Genomic DNA, 14272 nt, shown 5'->3' with positions numbered 1-14272 from the left:
TTTATCTATCCATGAAGCCAGAGGACACACACCAATTAGCTAAACTGCAGGATTGTCTTACAGACATAAAGACATGGATGATCTCTAATTTCCTGCTTTTAAACTCAGATGACTGCTTTTTTGCATTTACGCAATATCTCTAAAATCAGAAAGGTCTTGTCTCAGAGTGATGCTGAAAAACTAATTCATGCATTTATTTCCTCTAGGCTGGACTATTGTAATTCATTATTATCAGGTTGTCCTAAAAGTTCCCTAAAAAGCCTTCAGTTAATTCAAAATGCTGCAGCTAGAGTACTGACGGGGACTAGAAGGAGAGAGCATATCTCACCCATATTGGCCTCTCTTCATTGGCTTCCTGTTAATTCTAGAATAGAATTTAAAATTCTTCTTCTTACTTATAAGGTTTTGAATAATCAGGTCCCATCTTATCTTAGGGACCTCGTAGTACCATATCACCCCAATAGAGCGCTTCGCTCTCAGACTGCAGGCTTACTTGTAGTTCCTAGGGTTTGTAAGAGTAGAATGGGAGGCAGAGCCTTCAGCTTTCAGGCTCCTCTCCTGTGGAACCAGCTCCCAATTCAGATCAGGGAGACAGACACCCTCTCTACTTTTAAGATTAGGCTTAAAACTTTCCTTTTTGCTAAAGCTTATAGTTAGGGCTGGATCAGGTGACCCTGAACCATCCCTTAGTTATGCTGCTATAGACGTAGACTGCTGGGGGGTTCCCATGATGCACTGTTTCTTTCTCTTTTTGCTCTGTATGCACCACTCTGCATTTAATCATTAGTGATCGATCTCTGCTCCCCTCCACAGCATGTCTTTTTCTGGTTCTCTCCCTCAGCCCCAACCAGTCCCAGCAGAAGACTGCCCCTCCCTGAGCCTGGTTCTGCTGGAGGTTTCTTCCTGTTAAAAGGGAGTTTTTCCTTCCCACTGTAGCCAAGTGCTTGCTCACAGGGGGTCGTTTTGACCGTTGGGGTTTTACATAATTATTGTATGGCCTTGCCTTACAATATAAAGCGCCTTGGGGCAACTGTTTGTTGTGATTTGGTGCTATATAAAAAAATTGATTGATTGATTGATTGATTGAGTTAAGCCTGTCTCCCATGACTGATTGTTCTTACCTGATTTTCTAAAAATTCAGAAACAAACAAACATACAGAGGGTGACCAAACGGAATAAAGCTGAATTACCCAAATCACATAGTTACCTCTGAGCCACTGCAGGGGATGCACTATTTTGTCAAGATTTGCAGTCACCTCTGTTGCATTGAAACCCACCAAGTTGTCAGAAAGCAAGCTTTAAAAATACATAAAATAAGTGTGAACCAGATTGGACAAACTTTTTACTTGTAATGCACTCTGTCCTGGAATGTACTCTGTACCTCATAGAGGTGGTGGGTGAGAGGAGGATGCTGACATCAAATATGGACAACCCCTCTCACCCCTTACATGAGACTGCGGCAACCTTAAGCAGCTCCTTCAGTAATAGATTTCTGCACCCTTGGTGCAAACAGAATGCTTCCGCAGGTCATTTATTCCAATGGCAGTCAGACTGTATAATACCTCAAAATGTTTCTAGCACCGTAATCAACTGCTGATTTTGCACTATCAGCTACAACTACCGTCACCTTTTGCGCTTTATTACATGCACAACTGTGCAATTTATCCTGTGCAATAACTTTACCGTATCTATACATACTTATACTCACTATATTCTGTTTTTCATGTAATCTGGTCACATCACTATTTATGCACCCACCAGCAAACATCGCAATATACTTTAGTCAACTTTCTTTAATGTAAATAATTTTTCTTATTCTTTACTACTGTACGACTCTTGCTGCTGTATTTTCCCAGTGATATTCCTTGCCGTTGAATCAGTAAAGTTTGTCTTTATCTTATCTTAATAAAGTGGCACTTAGCACCCATGTACAATCTCGTCCTGCTGGCTGATGCTGCTCAGGGTTCTCGCAGCTTTGTGTGTTTCGTAACCTTTCATACTTCCAAGTTCCACGCATTTGATGTGTTTACAGTTAATCCGATAGCCATCATCACATTTGTGTTTTTTGATTCTTTCATTCATTCAACTACAGGCATCGACATTGATAACACAAAGGGGTTGGAACTGTTTCACGTCCCATGTGCACGCCACTGCTTTCTCATTGAGATCGCAAACAGAACCGTCCACTGTAGCCATCTGCCGCTGCTTTCTCTCCTTGTCTTCGTGGTCATACTCTTCCAAAATCAAATAAACTTTTGTAGCTTTCTCATAGACACGCGTAGAAATAATGTGTAGTTACCAGGCGCTGCAAAGCCAAAGCTTTCACTGCATGAAAGTGAACAGACTTTTTGCTAACTGCACAAAATGCCTGATGTTGATTGTGCAATGCATTCTGGGTTGAATTTTGTTCTCTAATATGTGATATGGAGAATTACCACAGCAGTGCTGCAGGTGATATTTGGAATACACTGAAACTTTGAACCATTTTTTTTTTTTACATGATTCTCAGTTTTTCTGTCACAGAAAGGACCATCACCTTTGCTTGGTATTTCCAGTGGTGGGCACAGCTAACCAAAAAGTTAGCTTCGATAACCATTAATCAGATAACTTAAAAGTTATATTTTATGACGATAAACTGCTAAAAAATTTATCTTTATTACAAATAACTGATAACCGATAACTATTAGTATTGATTCGGATGCGGCCACGTCAGATTACACTGTCGGCTTCTGATAAACCAGTTTCACTTTAAGCGCCGCAGGGGCTGCTGGGTACATTCAAGGATCACAAACACACAAAGAACACATGAAAAATGAATAAATAAAAAATAAAACCCCAAACACTGTCATCATCTTTCAAAACCAGTAAAACACAGCATTCGAAGTCACAGTTTATCTCGGTATTAGATACACCGTCATTTATGAGCTAAAAGCTGCTGCTTTTTTCACATGCTTTCAACCGGCTTAAACAACCGAAATACATCCATTAATGCATTGATTCAATCAATCAATCAACTTTTTTCTTATATAGCGCCAAATCACAACAAACAGTTGCCCCAAGGCGCTCCATATTGTAAGGCAAGGCCATACAATAATTATGAAAAACCCCAATGGTCAAAACGACCCCCTATGAGCAAGCACTTGGCCACAGTGGGAAGGAAAAACTCCCTTTTAACAGGAAGAAACCTCCAGCAGAACCAGGCTCAGGGAGGGGCAGTCTTCTGCTGAGACTGGTTGGGGCTGAGGGAAAAAACCAGGAAAAAGACATGCCGTGAAGGGGGGCAGAGATCGATCACTAATGATTAAATGCAGAGTGATGCATACGGAGCAAAAAGAGAAAGAAACAGTGCATCATGGGAACCCCCCCACAATCTACGTCTAAAGCAGCATAACCAAGGGATGGTCCAGGGTCACCTGATCCAGCCCTAACTATAAGCCTTAGCGAAAAGGAAAGTTTTAAGCCTAATCTTAAAAGTAGAGAGGGTATCTGTCTCCCTGATCTGAATTGGGAGCTGGTTCCACAGGAGAGGAGCCTGAAAGCTGAAGGCTCTGCCTCCCATTCTACTCTTACAAACCCTAGGAACTACAAGTAAGCCCGCAGTCTGAGAGCGAAGCGCTCTAATGGGGTAATATGGTACTACGAGGTCCCTAAGATAAGATGGGACCTGATTATTCAAAACCTTATAAGTAAGAAGAAGAATTTTAAATTCTATTCTAGAATTAACAGGAAGCCAATGAAGAGAGGCCAACACGGGTGAGATATGCTCTCTCCTGCTAGTCCCCGTCAGTACTCTAGCTGCAGCATTCTGAACCAACTGAAGGCTTTTTAGGGAACTTTTAGGACAACCTGATAATAATGAATTACAATAGTCCAGCCTAGAGGAAATAAATGCATGAATTAGTTTTTCAGCATCACTCTGAGACAAGACCTTTCTGATTTTAGAGATATTGCGTAAATGCAAAAAGGCAGTCCTACATATTTGTTTAATATGCGCTTTGAATGACATATCCTGATCAAAAATGACTCCAAGATTTCTCACAGTATTACTAGAGATCAGGGAAATGCCATCCAGAGTAACGATCTGGTTAGACACCATGCTTCTAAGATTTGTGGGGCCAAGTACAATAACTTCAGTTTTATCTGAGTTTAAAAGCAGGAAATTAGAGGTCATCCATGTCTTTATGTCTGTAAGACAATCCTGCAGTTTAGCTAATTGGTGTGTATCCTCTGGCTTCATGGATAGATAAAGCTGGGTATCATCTGCGTAACAATGAAAATTTAAGCAATACCGTCTAATAATACTGCCTAAGGGAAGCATGTATAAAGTGAATAAAATTGGTCCTAGCACAGAACCTTGTGGAACTCCATAATTAACTTTAGTCTGTGAAGAAGATTCCCCATTTACATGAACAAACTGTAATCTATTAGACAAATATGATTCAAACCACCGCAGCGCAGTGCCTTTAATACCTATGGCATGCTCTAATCTCTGTAATAAAATTTTATGGTCAACAGTATCAAAAGCAGCACTGAGGTCCAACAGAACAAGCACAGAGATAAGTCCACTGTCCGAAGCCATAAGAAGATCATTTGTAACCTTCACTAATGCTGTTTCTGTACTATGATGAATTCTAAAACCTGACTGAAACTCTTCAAATAGACCATTCCTCTGCAGGTGATCAGTTAGCTGTTTTACAACTACCCTCTCAAGAATCTTTGAGAGAAAAGGAAGGTTGGAGATTGGCCTATAATTAGCTAAGATAGCTGGGTCAAGTGATGGCTTTTTAAGCAATGGTTTAATTACTGCCACCTTAAAGGCCTGTGGTACATAACCAACTAACAAAGATAGATTGATCATATTTAAGATCGAAGCATTAAATAATGGTAGGGCTTCCTTGAGCAGCCTGGCAGGAATGGGGTCTAATAAACATGTTGATGGTTTGGATGAAGTAACTAATGAAAATAACTCAGACAGAACAATCGGAGCGAAAGAGTCTAACCAAATACCGGCATCACTGAAAGCAGCCAAAAATAACGATACATCTTTGGGATGGTTATGAGTAATTTTTTCTCTAATAGTCAAAATTTTGTTAGCAAAGAAAGTCATGAAGTCATTACTAATTAAAGTTAATGGAATACTCAGCTCAATAGAGCTCTGACTCTTTGTCAGCCTGGCTACAGTGCTGAAAAGAAACCTGGGGTTATTCTTATTTTCTTCAATTAGTGATGAGTAGAAAGATGTCCTAGCTTTACGGAGGGCTTTTTTATAGAGCAACAAACTCTTTTTCCAGGCTAAGTGAAGATCTTCTAAATTAGTGAGACGCCATTTCCTCTCCAACTTACGGGTTATCTGCTTTAAGCTACGAGTTTGTGAGTTATACCACGGAGTCAGGCACTTCTGATTTAAAGCTCTCTTTTTTAGAGGAGCTACAGCATCCAAAGTTGTCTTCAAAGAGGATGTAAAACTATTGACGAGATACTCTAACTCCCTTACAGAGTTTAGGTAGCTACTCTGCTCTGTGTTGGTATATGACATTAGAGAACATAAAGAAGGAATCATATCCTTAAACCTAGTTACAGCACTTTCTGAAAGACTTCTAGTGTAATGAAACTTATTCCCCATTGCAGGGTAGTCCATCAGGGTAAATGTAAATGTTATTAAAAAATGATCAGACAGAAGGGAGTTTTCAGGGAATACTGTTAAGTCTTCTATTTCCATACCATAAGTCAGAACAAGATCTAAGATATGATTAAAGTGGTGGGTGGACTCATTTACTTTTTGAGCAAAGCCGATAGAGTCTAATAACAGATTAAATGCAGTGTTGAGGCTGTCATTCTCAGCATCTGTGTGGATGTTAAAATCGCCCACTATAATTATCTTATCTGAGCTAAGCACTAAGTCAGACAAAAGGTCTGAAAATTCACAGAGAAACTCACAGTAACGACCAGGTGGACGATAGATAATAACAAATAAAACTGGTTTTTGGGACTTCCAATTTGGACGGACAAGACTAAGAGACAAGCTTTCAAATGAATTAAAGCTCTGTCTAGGTTTTTGATTAATTAATAAGCTGGAATGGAAGATTGCTGCTAATCCTCCGCCACGGCCCGTGCTACGAGCATTCTGACAGTTAGTGTGACTCGGGGGTGTTGACTCATTTAAACTAACATATTCATCTTGCTGTAACCAGGTTTCTGTTAGGCAGAATAAATCAATACGTTGATCAATTATTATATCATTTACCAACAGGGACTTAGAAGAGAGAGACCTAATGTTTAATAGACCACATTTAACTGTTTTAGTCTGTGGTGCAATTGAAGGTGCTATATTATTTTTTCTTTTTGACTTTTTATGCTTAAATAGATTTTTGCTGGTTATTGGTGGTCTGGGAGCAGGCACCGTCTCTACGGGGATGGGGTAATGAGGGGATGGCAGGGGGAGAGAAGCTGCAGAGAGGTGTATAAGACCACAGCTCTGCCTCCTGGTCCCAACGCTGGACAGTCACAGTTTGGAGGATCCAAGAAAATTGGCCAGATTTCTAGAAATGAGAGCTGCTCCATCTAAAGTGGGATGGATGCCGTCTCTCCTAACAAGACCAGGTTTTCCCCAGAAGCTTTGCCAATTATCAATGAAGCCCACCTCATTTTTTGGACACCACTCAGACAGCCAGCAATTCAAGGAGAACATGCGGCTAAACATGTCACTCCCGGTCTGATTGGGGAGGGGCCCAGAGAAAACTACAGAGTCCGACATTGTTTTTGCAAAGTTACACACCGATTTAATGTTAATTTTAGTGACCTCCGATTGGCGTAACCGAGTGTCATTACTGCCGACGTGAATTACAATCTTACCAAATTTACGCTTAGCCTTAGCCAGCAATTTCAAATGTCCTTCGATGTCGCCTGCTCTGGCCCCCGGAAGACAATTGACAATGGTTGCTGGTGTCGCTAACTTCACATTTCTCAAAACAGAGTCGCCAATAACCAGAGTTTGATCCTCGGCGAGTGTATCGTCGAGTGGGGAAAAACGGTTAGAGATGTGAACGGGTTGACGGTGTACACGGGGCTTCTGTTTAGGGCTACGCTTCCTCCTCACAGTCACCCAGTCGGCCTGCTTTCCCGACTGCTCGGGATCTGCCAGGGAGGAACTAACGGCGGCTAAGCTACCTTGGTCCGCACCGACTACAGGGGCCTGGCTAGCTGTAGAATTTTCCACGGTGCGGAGCCGAGTCTCCAATTCGCCCAGCCTGGCCTCCAAAGCTACGAATAAGCTGCACTTATTACAAGTACCGTTACTGCTAAAGGAGGCCGAGGAATAACTAAACATTTCACACCCAGAGCAGAAAAGTACGGGAGAGACAGGAGAAGCCGCCATGCTAAACCGGCTAAGAGCTAGTAGCTACGCAACCTAGCGGATTCCTAAAAACACACAAAGTGAATAATGTGTAAATAATTTAGAGGTGATTCAGCAGAAGGAGTGCCCCAATCAAGGCACCAAACAGGCCATGAAGCAGCACAGGCAACGCACGACAACAGCGAACGCACGACAACGGTGCTAAAATAAAATAAAAATCGACTAAACACGCTGTGGAGCAGCACAGATAACGCACGACAACAGTGCTAAAAAAATAAATAAATAAATAAATAAACAAATAAATAAAAACGAAAGCGTTAGCAAGCTAGTTAGCTTGCCAACGCTGATAAAAGTTAGCTGATAAAAGTGCTCCGTCGCGATGTTTCGACCGTTAGAGGTCTTCCTTAGGCGTTGGAGCACAGTAAAAAAGTATTAAAAAAAAAGTAAAAAGGTAAAAAAGTAAAAAAGTCTTGAAAAAGACTGTTAGTTCAAGTCCAAAGCAGCAGGTAGCAGTCTCTGTGTAAACAGTCCCAACAGAGAGCCAAAATTCTGATGCAATCTCACTCCAGATGCGGATCAAACTTAGTCTACTCATTGAGAGTGCCAGTCTGCACCTCAATGACCTCAATCATGAGGCCGATCTGACAGTCAGAGAGATATGAGAGTCACATACACACACGTAGATGTCAAGTTAAGCTCAGCTCGCTGATTGATTGATTGGCAGAGTAAAATACACGTAGTAAATATAACTTCTTACCTGTTAGTTTTAGTGGGATTTACCTGAAAAAATAAGCGTCCTGAGGCTATCCAAAACTGTCTAAACGGTGAAGAAACGTCCCAGTCTGTACACAGCTGCACCATGAGAGCTCCTCTCTCCCACTGAGTCTTGGCGATACCATCAGCCACAAAGAAATAAAATAAAATAATGTACAAATTAGTCCATTCTTCTTCTTCTTCTTCTTCTTCTTCTTCTTCTTCTTCTTCTTCTTTTGGATCCAATGGCATTTACCGCCACCTACCGGGCTGGTGAATGATCGCTCAGATTTTACAAAACCTTAACTCCTGGCAGCCATGGTCATTTGTTTAGATTTGATGAAGTAATCGAGTGTCCTTTAGATATTTAAATCATTATTTTTGCACAATATGTGATGAGTTTTGCAGCAGATTTCCAAGGGATGGAAACACTGTAACGTCCAAAGTGAACCTGAACTACACCACCCACAATGCTCCCTGTGTCGACCGGCCAATCACGTTTTGCGTTTAATGATGATGTTTTCAGCAAGCGACAGCCAGTCTGCCATAAATAAACGCACAACAGATGGACTAAAATGTTTGATTTTAGGGTTTACAGACGTTTTTGACCGTTAAACTTTAAACCTCAGGATGATTGATTGCATCATATAATGAGGAAACACTTTTTTTTAATCACAGCACGTCACCGGGGATATTCCCCAAAAAGCAGGAAAGAAGTTGATTGTGCACAGTTTCTACTTTACCCATCTGTTTCTGCTATCTTTCTGCTCTGTAAAACATGAGCTATGGCATCACATTCCTTAAATGTTTTATAAAACACACTACACATCCATTTTGAGAAAGGCAGTGAGGTGCGTTTTCTTTTTCTGGAAGGGCTGATAACTGATTGTTGTGATTTAGCGACTTAAACATTACAGGCTGTCAACCTTTCTGTAAGATAACATCATTTGTCATGCTTCATAAGTTGAGACCTGTTTCTGACCCAGTTCTGCACGCATAAGCACTAACAACAAAATATATCAATTATTCCACCATGAAAGAAGTTAAAGTCAAACTGCTACGACTAAAACCAATAGTTCTCTCTTCTGTGATGCCTTGCTGGGCTTATTTATTAGCGTACAGTGGCTGAACTGACAGAATCCTCCTAGAAAAATGTATTTTATTCACGCATCCAAACTTTTATCCAGATCCACACCTAAATCTTGCACATTGATAGATATCAGGAAGCAGTAGGAAGAGCTACAGCAGGGTGACATTTGACCTTTATCCAAAAGAATGACCTTTGGCTTACCTTGCCAGAGCAATTGTGGAATCCACCTAAGTTCGCACCACACTTTGGTCCAAATCTGGGTGAAAATTAAATTCCTTGACCTTTGCCCTTCTTTAAAGGCAATTTCAAGGTCAACCTTCATTGTCATACCAAACAGGCAAACATGACCTTGGCCCCAGTGATTGACCTTTGGCAATTTTGATGTCATCTAGACAATTCTGGAACCCACCAAGCTCAGGTTAAGAACTCGGCCACAGTTAGGGTTCAGGTTGGGTTAAGGGTAGGGGTAGTGTTAGCTCCGGCTCCATTTTCACACCTGGGGGGCAAGTCCCATCAATTCAATCAATCAGTCAATCAATTTTATTTATATAGCACCAAATCACAACAAACAGTTGCCCCAAGGCACTTTATATTGTAAGGCAAGGCCATACAATAATTATGTAAAAACCCCAACGGTCAAAACGACCCCCTGTGAGCAAGCACTTGGCGACAGTGGGAAGGAAAATCTCCCTTTTAACAGGAAGAAACCTCCAGCAGAACCAGGCTCAGGGAGGGGCAGTCTTCTGCTAGGACTGGTTGGGGCTGAGGGAGAGAACCAGGAAAAAGACATGCTGTGGAGGGGAGCAATTGAATTCAATTGAATTTATTTATACAGCACCAAATCACAACAAAGTTGCCTCAAGGTGCTTCACACCAAGTAAGGTTTAACCTTACCAACCCCTGAGCAAGTACACAGGTGACAGTGGTAAGGAAAAACTCCCGCTGATGATTTGAGGAAGAAACCTGAAGCAGACCAGACTCAAAGGGGTGAACCACTGCTTGGGCTATGCTGCCAATTACATGGTTTTGCAAAGTTTTACAAAGCTGAAGAAACAGAAAACAGGAACTCAAATAACATAATAATATAAAGAAGATGAGAAGTCCACACAAGCATCAGCACCACAGGGAGGGGTCAGCCGGCATTCCTCACACTGTCAGTGTGCCTGTTCCCGCGACAGGGCCACCCCCAAACACAGACCACAACATGCAGCACTCACTTCAGGCCCTACACCTCACCATCAGTCCGGCCCCCTGCGGTTTGGATGCGGTCAATCCTGCATCCCACGCGCCATCGTCCGTACCCCAGACATAGAAAAAAATAAATAAATAAAAATAGGGTTGACTTCCATGTACTCTTTCTACCCATACACCAAAAATAAGTGATTTTACCAATTAGCTCAACTACCTGCCTGAAAAGATGAACTAATCACACTCAGCTGGTTTAGTGGGTGGATGGAACAAAGTAGTGGTAAGACTTTTAATAACTGAAGATGGGGTTTTCCTTTGTTGCGACAAAAGTTTCATGGAAATCAGCTGAGTAGTTTTTGCGTCAAAGGAAAAGTTCACCTCCTCAGAAAAGCAAATAAAGTACATAGATTTTGAAGAATGCACAAAGGGAAGAAGAGCAAACAAAAGGGAACACACAAAGCAAATCTGATCTGAGAACATGTTTAAGAGTAACAGAGAAATGTTTTTAGTTTGACAGTATGAACAAGGTGTTATTTGGTTAATGAATGTGCTGCTGTTCATCATGAGATTAAAAACAAACAAATATTTGGCTCTTCATGCATTCGATCAACCACGTTGTTTGGGAGGTGATTTTATTTACTTGTTATATTTTCTGTTGGCAGGATGAAGGCAGTGAGTAAGAGTAAGGAGTGTGTGCTGGCTGAGGCTGAGAAGGAGACATACCCACCAGCAGTCTCCTCTCTGGACTTCAGTCTGGAGGATTCGGCCCTGGACGTGGCCCTGGAGTGTCACAGCCCGCCGCCAGACTACAATTATGTGGTGCGCTACTCCACCCCGCCCGTGTAAGCTCCTGCAGAATTGGACTAATAGCCACAAAGCGCTTTGCTTTGTTCTCCTTTGCTTTGATTCTTATCTCTGGACTGTTCAGTAGCGAACACAAATGCTTGAAACACAAACCTGAGCGGAGAAAGATGCTCCGAACAGACTCTCTTTGCATCGATGCCACCGCAGCTTGCAATCTGCAAAAAAAAAAAAAAAAAAAAATCCAATGTGCCTGCTGAGCAACAAAAGGAAAGCTGCAGACCACTTTTCACACTCGTGTAAAAGCTGCTGGTCTGTACTACATTCACTGTGATGCTGTGCGTCCGGAAAGTATTCACAGTGCTTTTTCCACATTTTTTTTCAATGTTACATCCTTATTCCAAAATGGATCAAATAAAATTTTTTCCCTCAAAATTCCACACACAATACCTTATAATCGTAGTGTGAAAAAAGGTTTTTGTTTTTGTCTTTGTTTTTTTTTGTTTGTTTGTTTGTTTTTGTTTTTGGTTTTTTTGTTTGTTTTTTTTGCAAATTTATTAAAAATAAATAACTTACGTTCATAAGTATTCACAGCCTTTGCCATGAAGCTCAAAATTGGGCTCAGGTGCATCCTGTTTCCACTAATCATCCTTGATATGTTTCTACAGCTAAACTGGAGTCCACCTGGGGTAAATTCAGTTGATTGGACATGATTTGGAAAGACACACACCTGTCTACATATAAGGTCCCACAGTTGACAGTGCATGTCAGAGCACAAACCAAGCATGAAGTCAAGGGAATTGTCTGTAGACCTCTGAGACAGGATTGTCTCGAGGCACAAATGTGGGGAAGGGTACAGAATCATTCCTGCTGCTGTGAAGATCCCAATGAGCACATTGGCCTCCATCATTCATAAATGGAAGACATTCAAATCCACTAGGACTCTTCCTAGAGCTGGCCATCCATCTAAACTTAGCAATCGAGGGAACAGGGCATTAGTCAGGGAGGTGACCAAGGACCCGATGTTCACTGTGTCAGAGCTCCAGCATTCCTCTGTGGAGAGAGGACCTTCCAGAAGGACAACCATCTCTGCAGCAATCCACCAATCAGACCTGAGTAGGATTTTGAGGGGAAAAAAATGAATTTATTCCATTTTGGAATAAGGCTGTAACATAACAAAATGTGGAAGAAGTGAAGCGCTGTGAATACTTTCCGGTTGCACCGTACGTCAAACAGCTGAAAACAGCCTCAGGTATTTCTTTGATCTGCTGTGAAAACAACGATAATTCCAACTTCACCACCTGATGTAGGAAGTGTTATCAAGGAATATCCAGAAAAAAAAAGGACACAGGGAAAGCTGAGGCTTTTGAATTTCATATAGAGTTATATTTCATATGTTTTTGAAAGTTTAAAACTGGAATTTGTCTGTTCTTTCTGGTTATTATCAGTTGTGCGCATAAAGTTAAACAGATGTTTTTTGTAATGAGGCTGCAGTGCCAGCTGGTGGAAAGTCAGTTTTTGCTCAAAGCACTAAGCACAGAGGAATATTATGTATAATTAAGAACATGAATTAAACGCAGTTCATTAGTTATAGAGTCCTACTCCTGTATTTTAGTTTGGAAAAACTGAAAGCACGTGTCGAAACCATGGAGCCTCGTGAAGTTACGTTGTGAACAAAATGAGTTAAAGAGACAAGAACAGCATCTGCAAACACACTCCTAAGACAACTTGCTTATTTATTTTGACTGCAAACATTGTCACATCCAGTTCTGTTGTTCGGTTAAATTCGACGTTAAACCAATGCAATAACCAGCCCGTCATTTTAATCCAGATTTATATGCTTATTTACACTGCTGTATTCACCAAATTACAGTAATGGATGCATTAATGTTGTGTTTCTACCATGTGATGTAGATGCTCAAAGCGCTTTACTTTGATGACTCCCATTCACCCGTTCTCTCTCTCGCTCTCTCTCACACACACACACACGCACGCACGCACGCACGCACACACACACACTGATGTCAAGGCGCTCAACTGCAGAAACAAACAAGACGTCTGTGACGTTACAGCAGCACCCATTTGCTGTTTCTCTTTGTCATGTTTGTTCGCATCTGCAGCATTTTATTTGCAGAACACATCCGACGTACTGTGGACCAAACTTTCACTAACTTCACCAGCTGAGTATCCCGCTTGTGTCACGGAAGAGAAGATGCACAAAACAACAAAAAAACCCTTCAGAAATCATATATATATATATATATATATATATATATTGCTGCCAAATGTTTGACTTGTGGACCAATTTTATTTTTGTTTCTGTGGAGGGAAATGTTATGCACTGATACTTTCTATCAAATACTATTTGTGTATTAGAGGTATATTATTAAGCAGCAGTGTTGGGAGTCACAAATTATTCTGTCTGTATCCTGTGTATTTATTTAACTTTTACATCAGTTATCTAACAGCTAATTATGATACTGTACTTTTATACTATGTTATGTGTTTTCATGTAAAGGTCATGTTATATCCCTGTTGTTACATTTTCATTTACACACTTTATTCTGCCAGTAACACAATAACATGAAAGCGTTCATTATAAATATATTTGAATTGTCTTGTACTGTATGTCTTAAAACGTAACCATCCTGTTTTTTATTTTGTTTTGTTTTGGGGGTTTGTTGTTGTAATTTTCAAATCGATTAACACATTAATTTTTACTGAAAGTAATGTTCTACAGCACTGTTAACTGAGCATATGAATTAAATAAATGAATAAAGATTTAGATATTTATGGCACTTATAGTCTCAACTCATAATTGCTTTAGATTTTCTCATTTTAAAAACCTGTTCATGGATGTCAGTAAATATACAGTAGTGTTCAGAATAATAGTAGTGCTATGTGACTAAAAAGATTAATCCAGGTTTTGAGTATATTTCTTATTGTTACATGGGAAACAAGGTACCAGTAGATTCAGTAGATTCTTACAAATCCAACAAGACCAAACATTCATGATATGCACACTCTTAAGGCTATGAAATTGGGCTATTAGTAAAAAAAAAAAAAAAAAAAGTAGAAAAGGGGGT

At 40.6% G+C, this 14272-nt stretch overlaps 1 protein-coding gene across 1 annotated transcript in view; it reads left to right on the top strand.

Annotated features, from left to right (window-relative positions):
- Positions 1–11491, top strand: part of kdrl (kinase insert domain receptor like) — a 105587-nt gene extending 94096 nt beyond the window's left edge. The window contains 1 exon segment of the mRNA XM_034181621.1: positions 11048–11491. Within this exon segment, the coding sequence (XP_034037512.1) occupies positions 11048–11231 (184 nt within the window). The 3' untranslated portion in view covers positions 11232–11491.
- Positions 11492–14272: the final 2781 nt, after the last annotated feature.

This window comes from Thalassophryne amazonica, chromosome 11, assembly GCF_902500255.1.
Source record: "Thalassophryne amazonica chromosome 11, fThaAma1.1, whole genome shotgun sequence".
Taxonomy (NCBI): Eukaryota; Metazoa; Chordata; class Actinopteri; order Batrachoidiformes; family Batrachoididae; genus Thalassophryne; species Thalassophryne amazonica.
The sequence above is the reverse complement of the archived record's forward strand: the minus strand, read 5'-3'. Positions and strand labels throughout refer to the sequence as shown.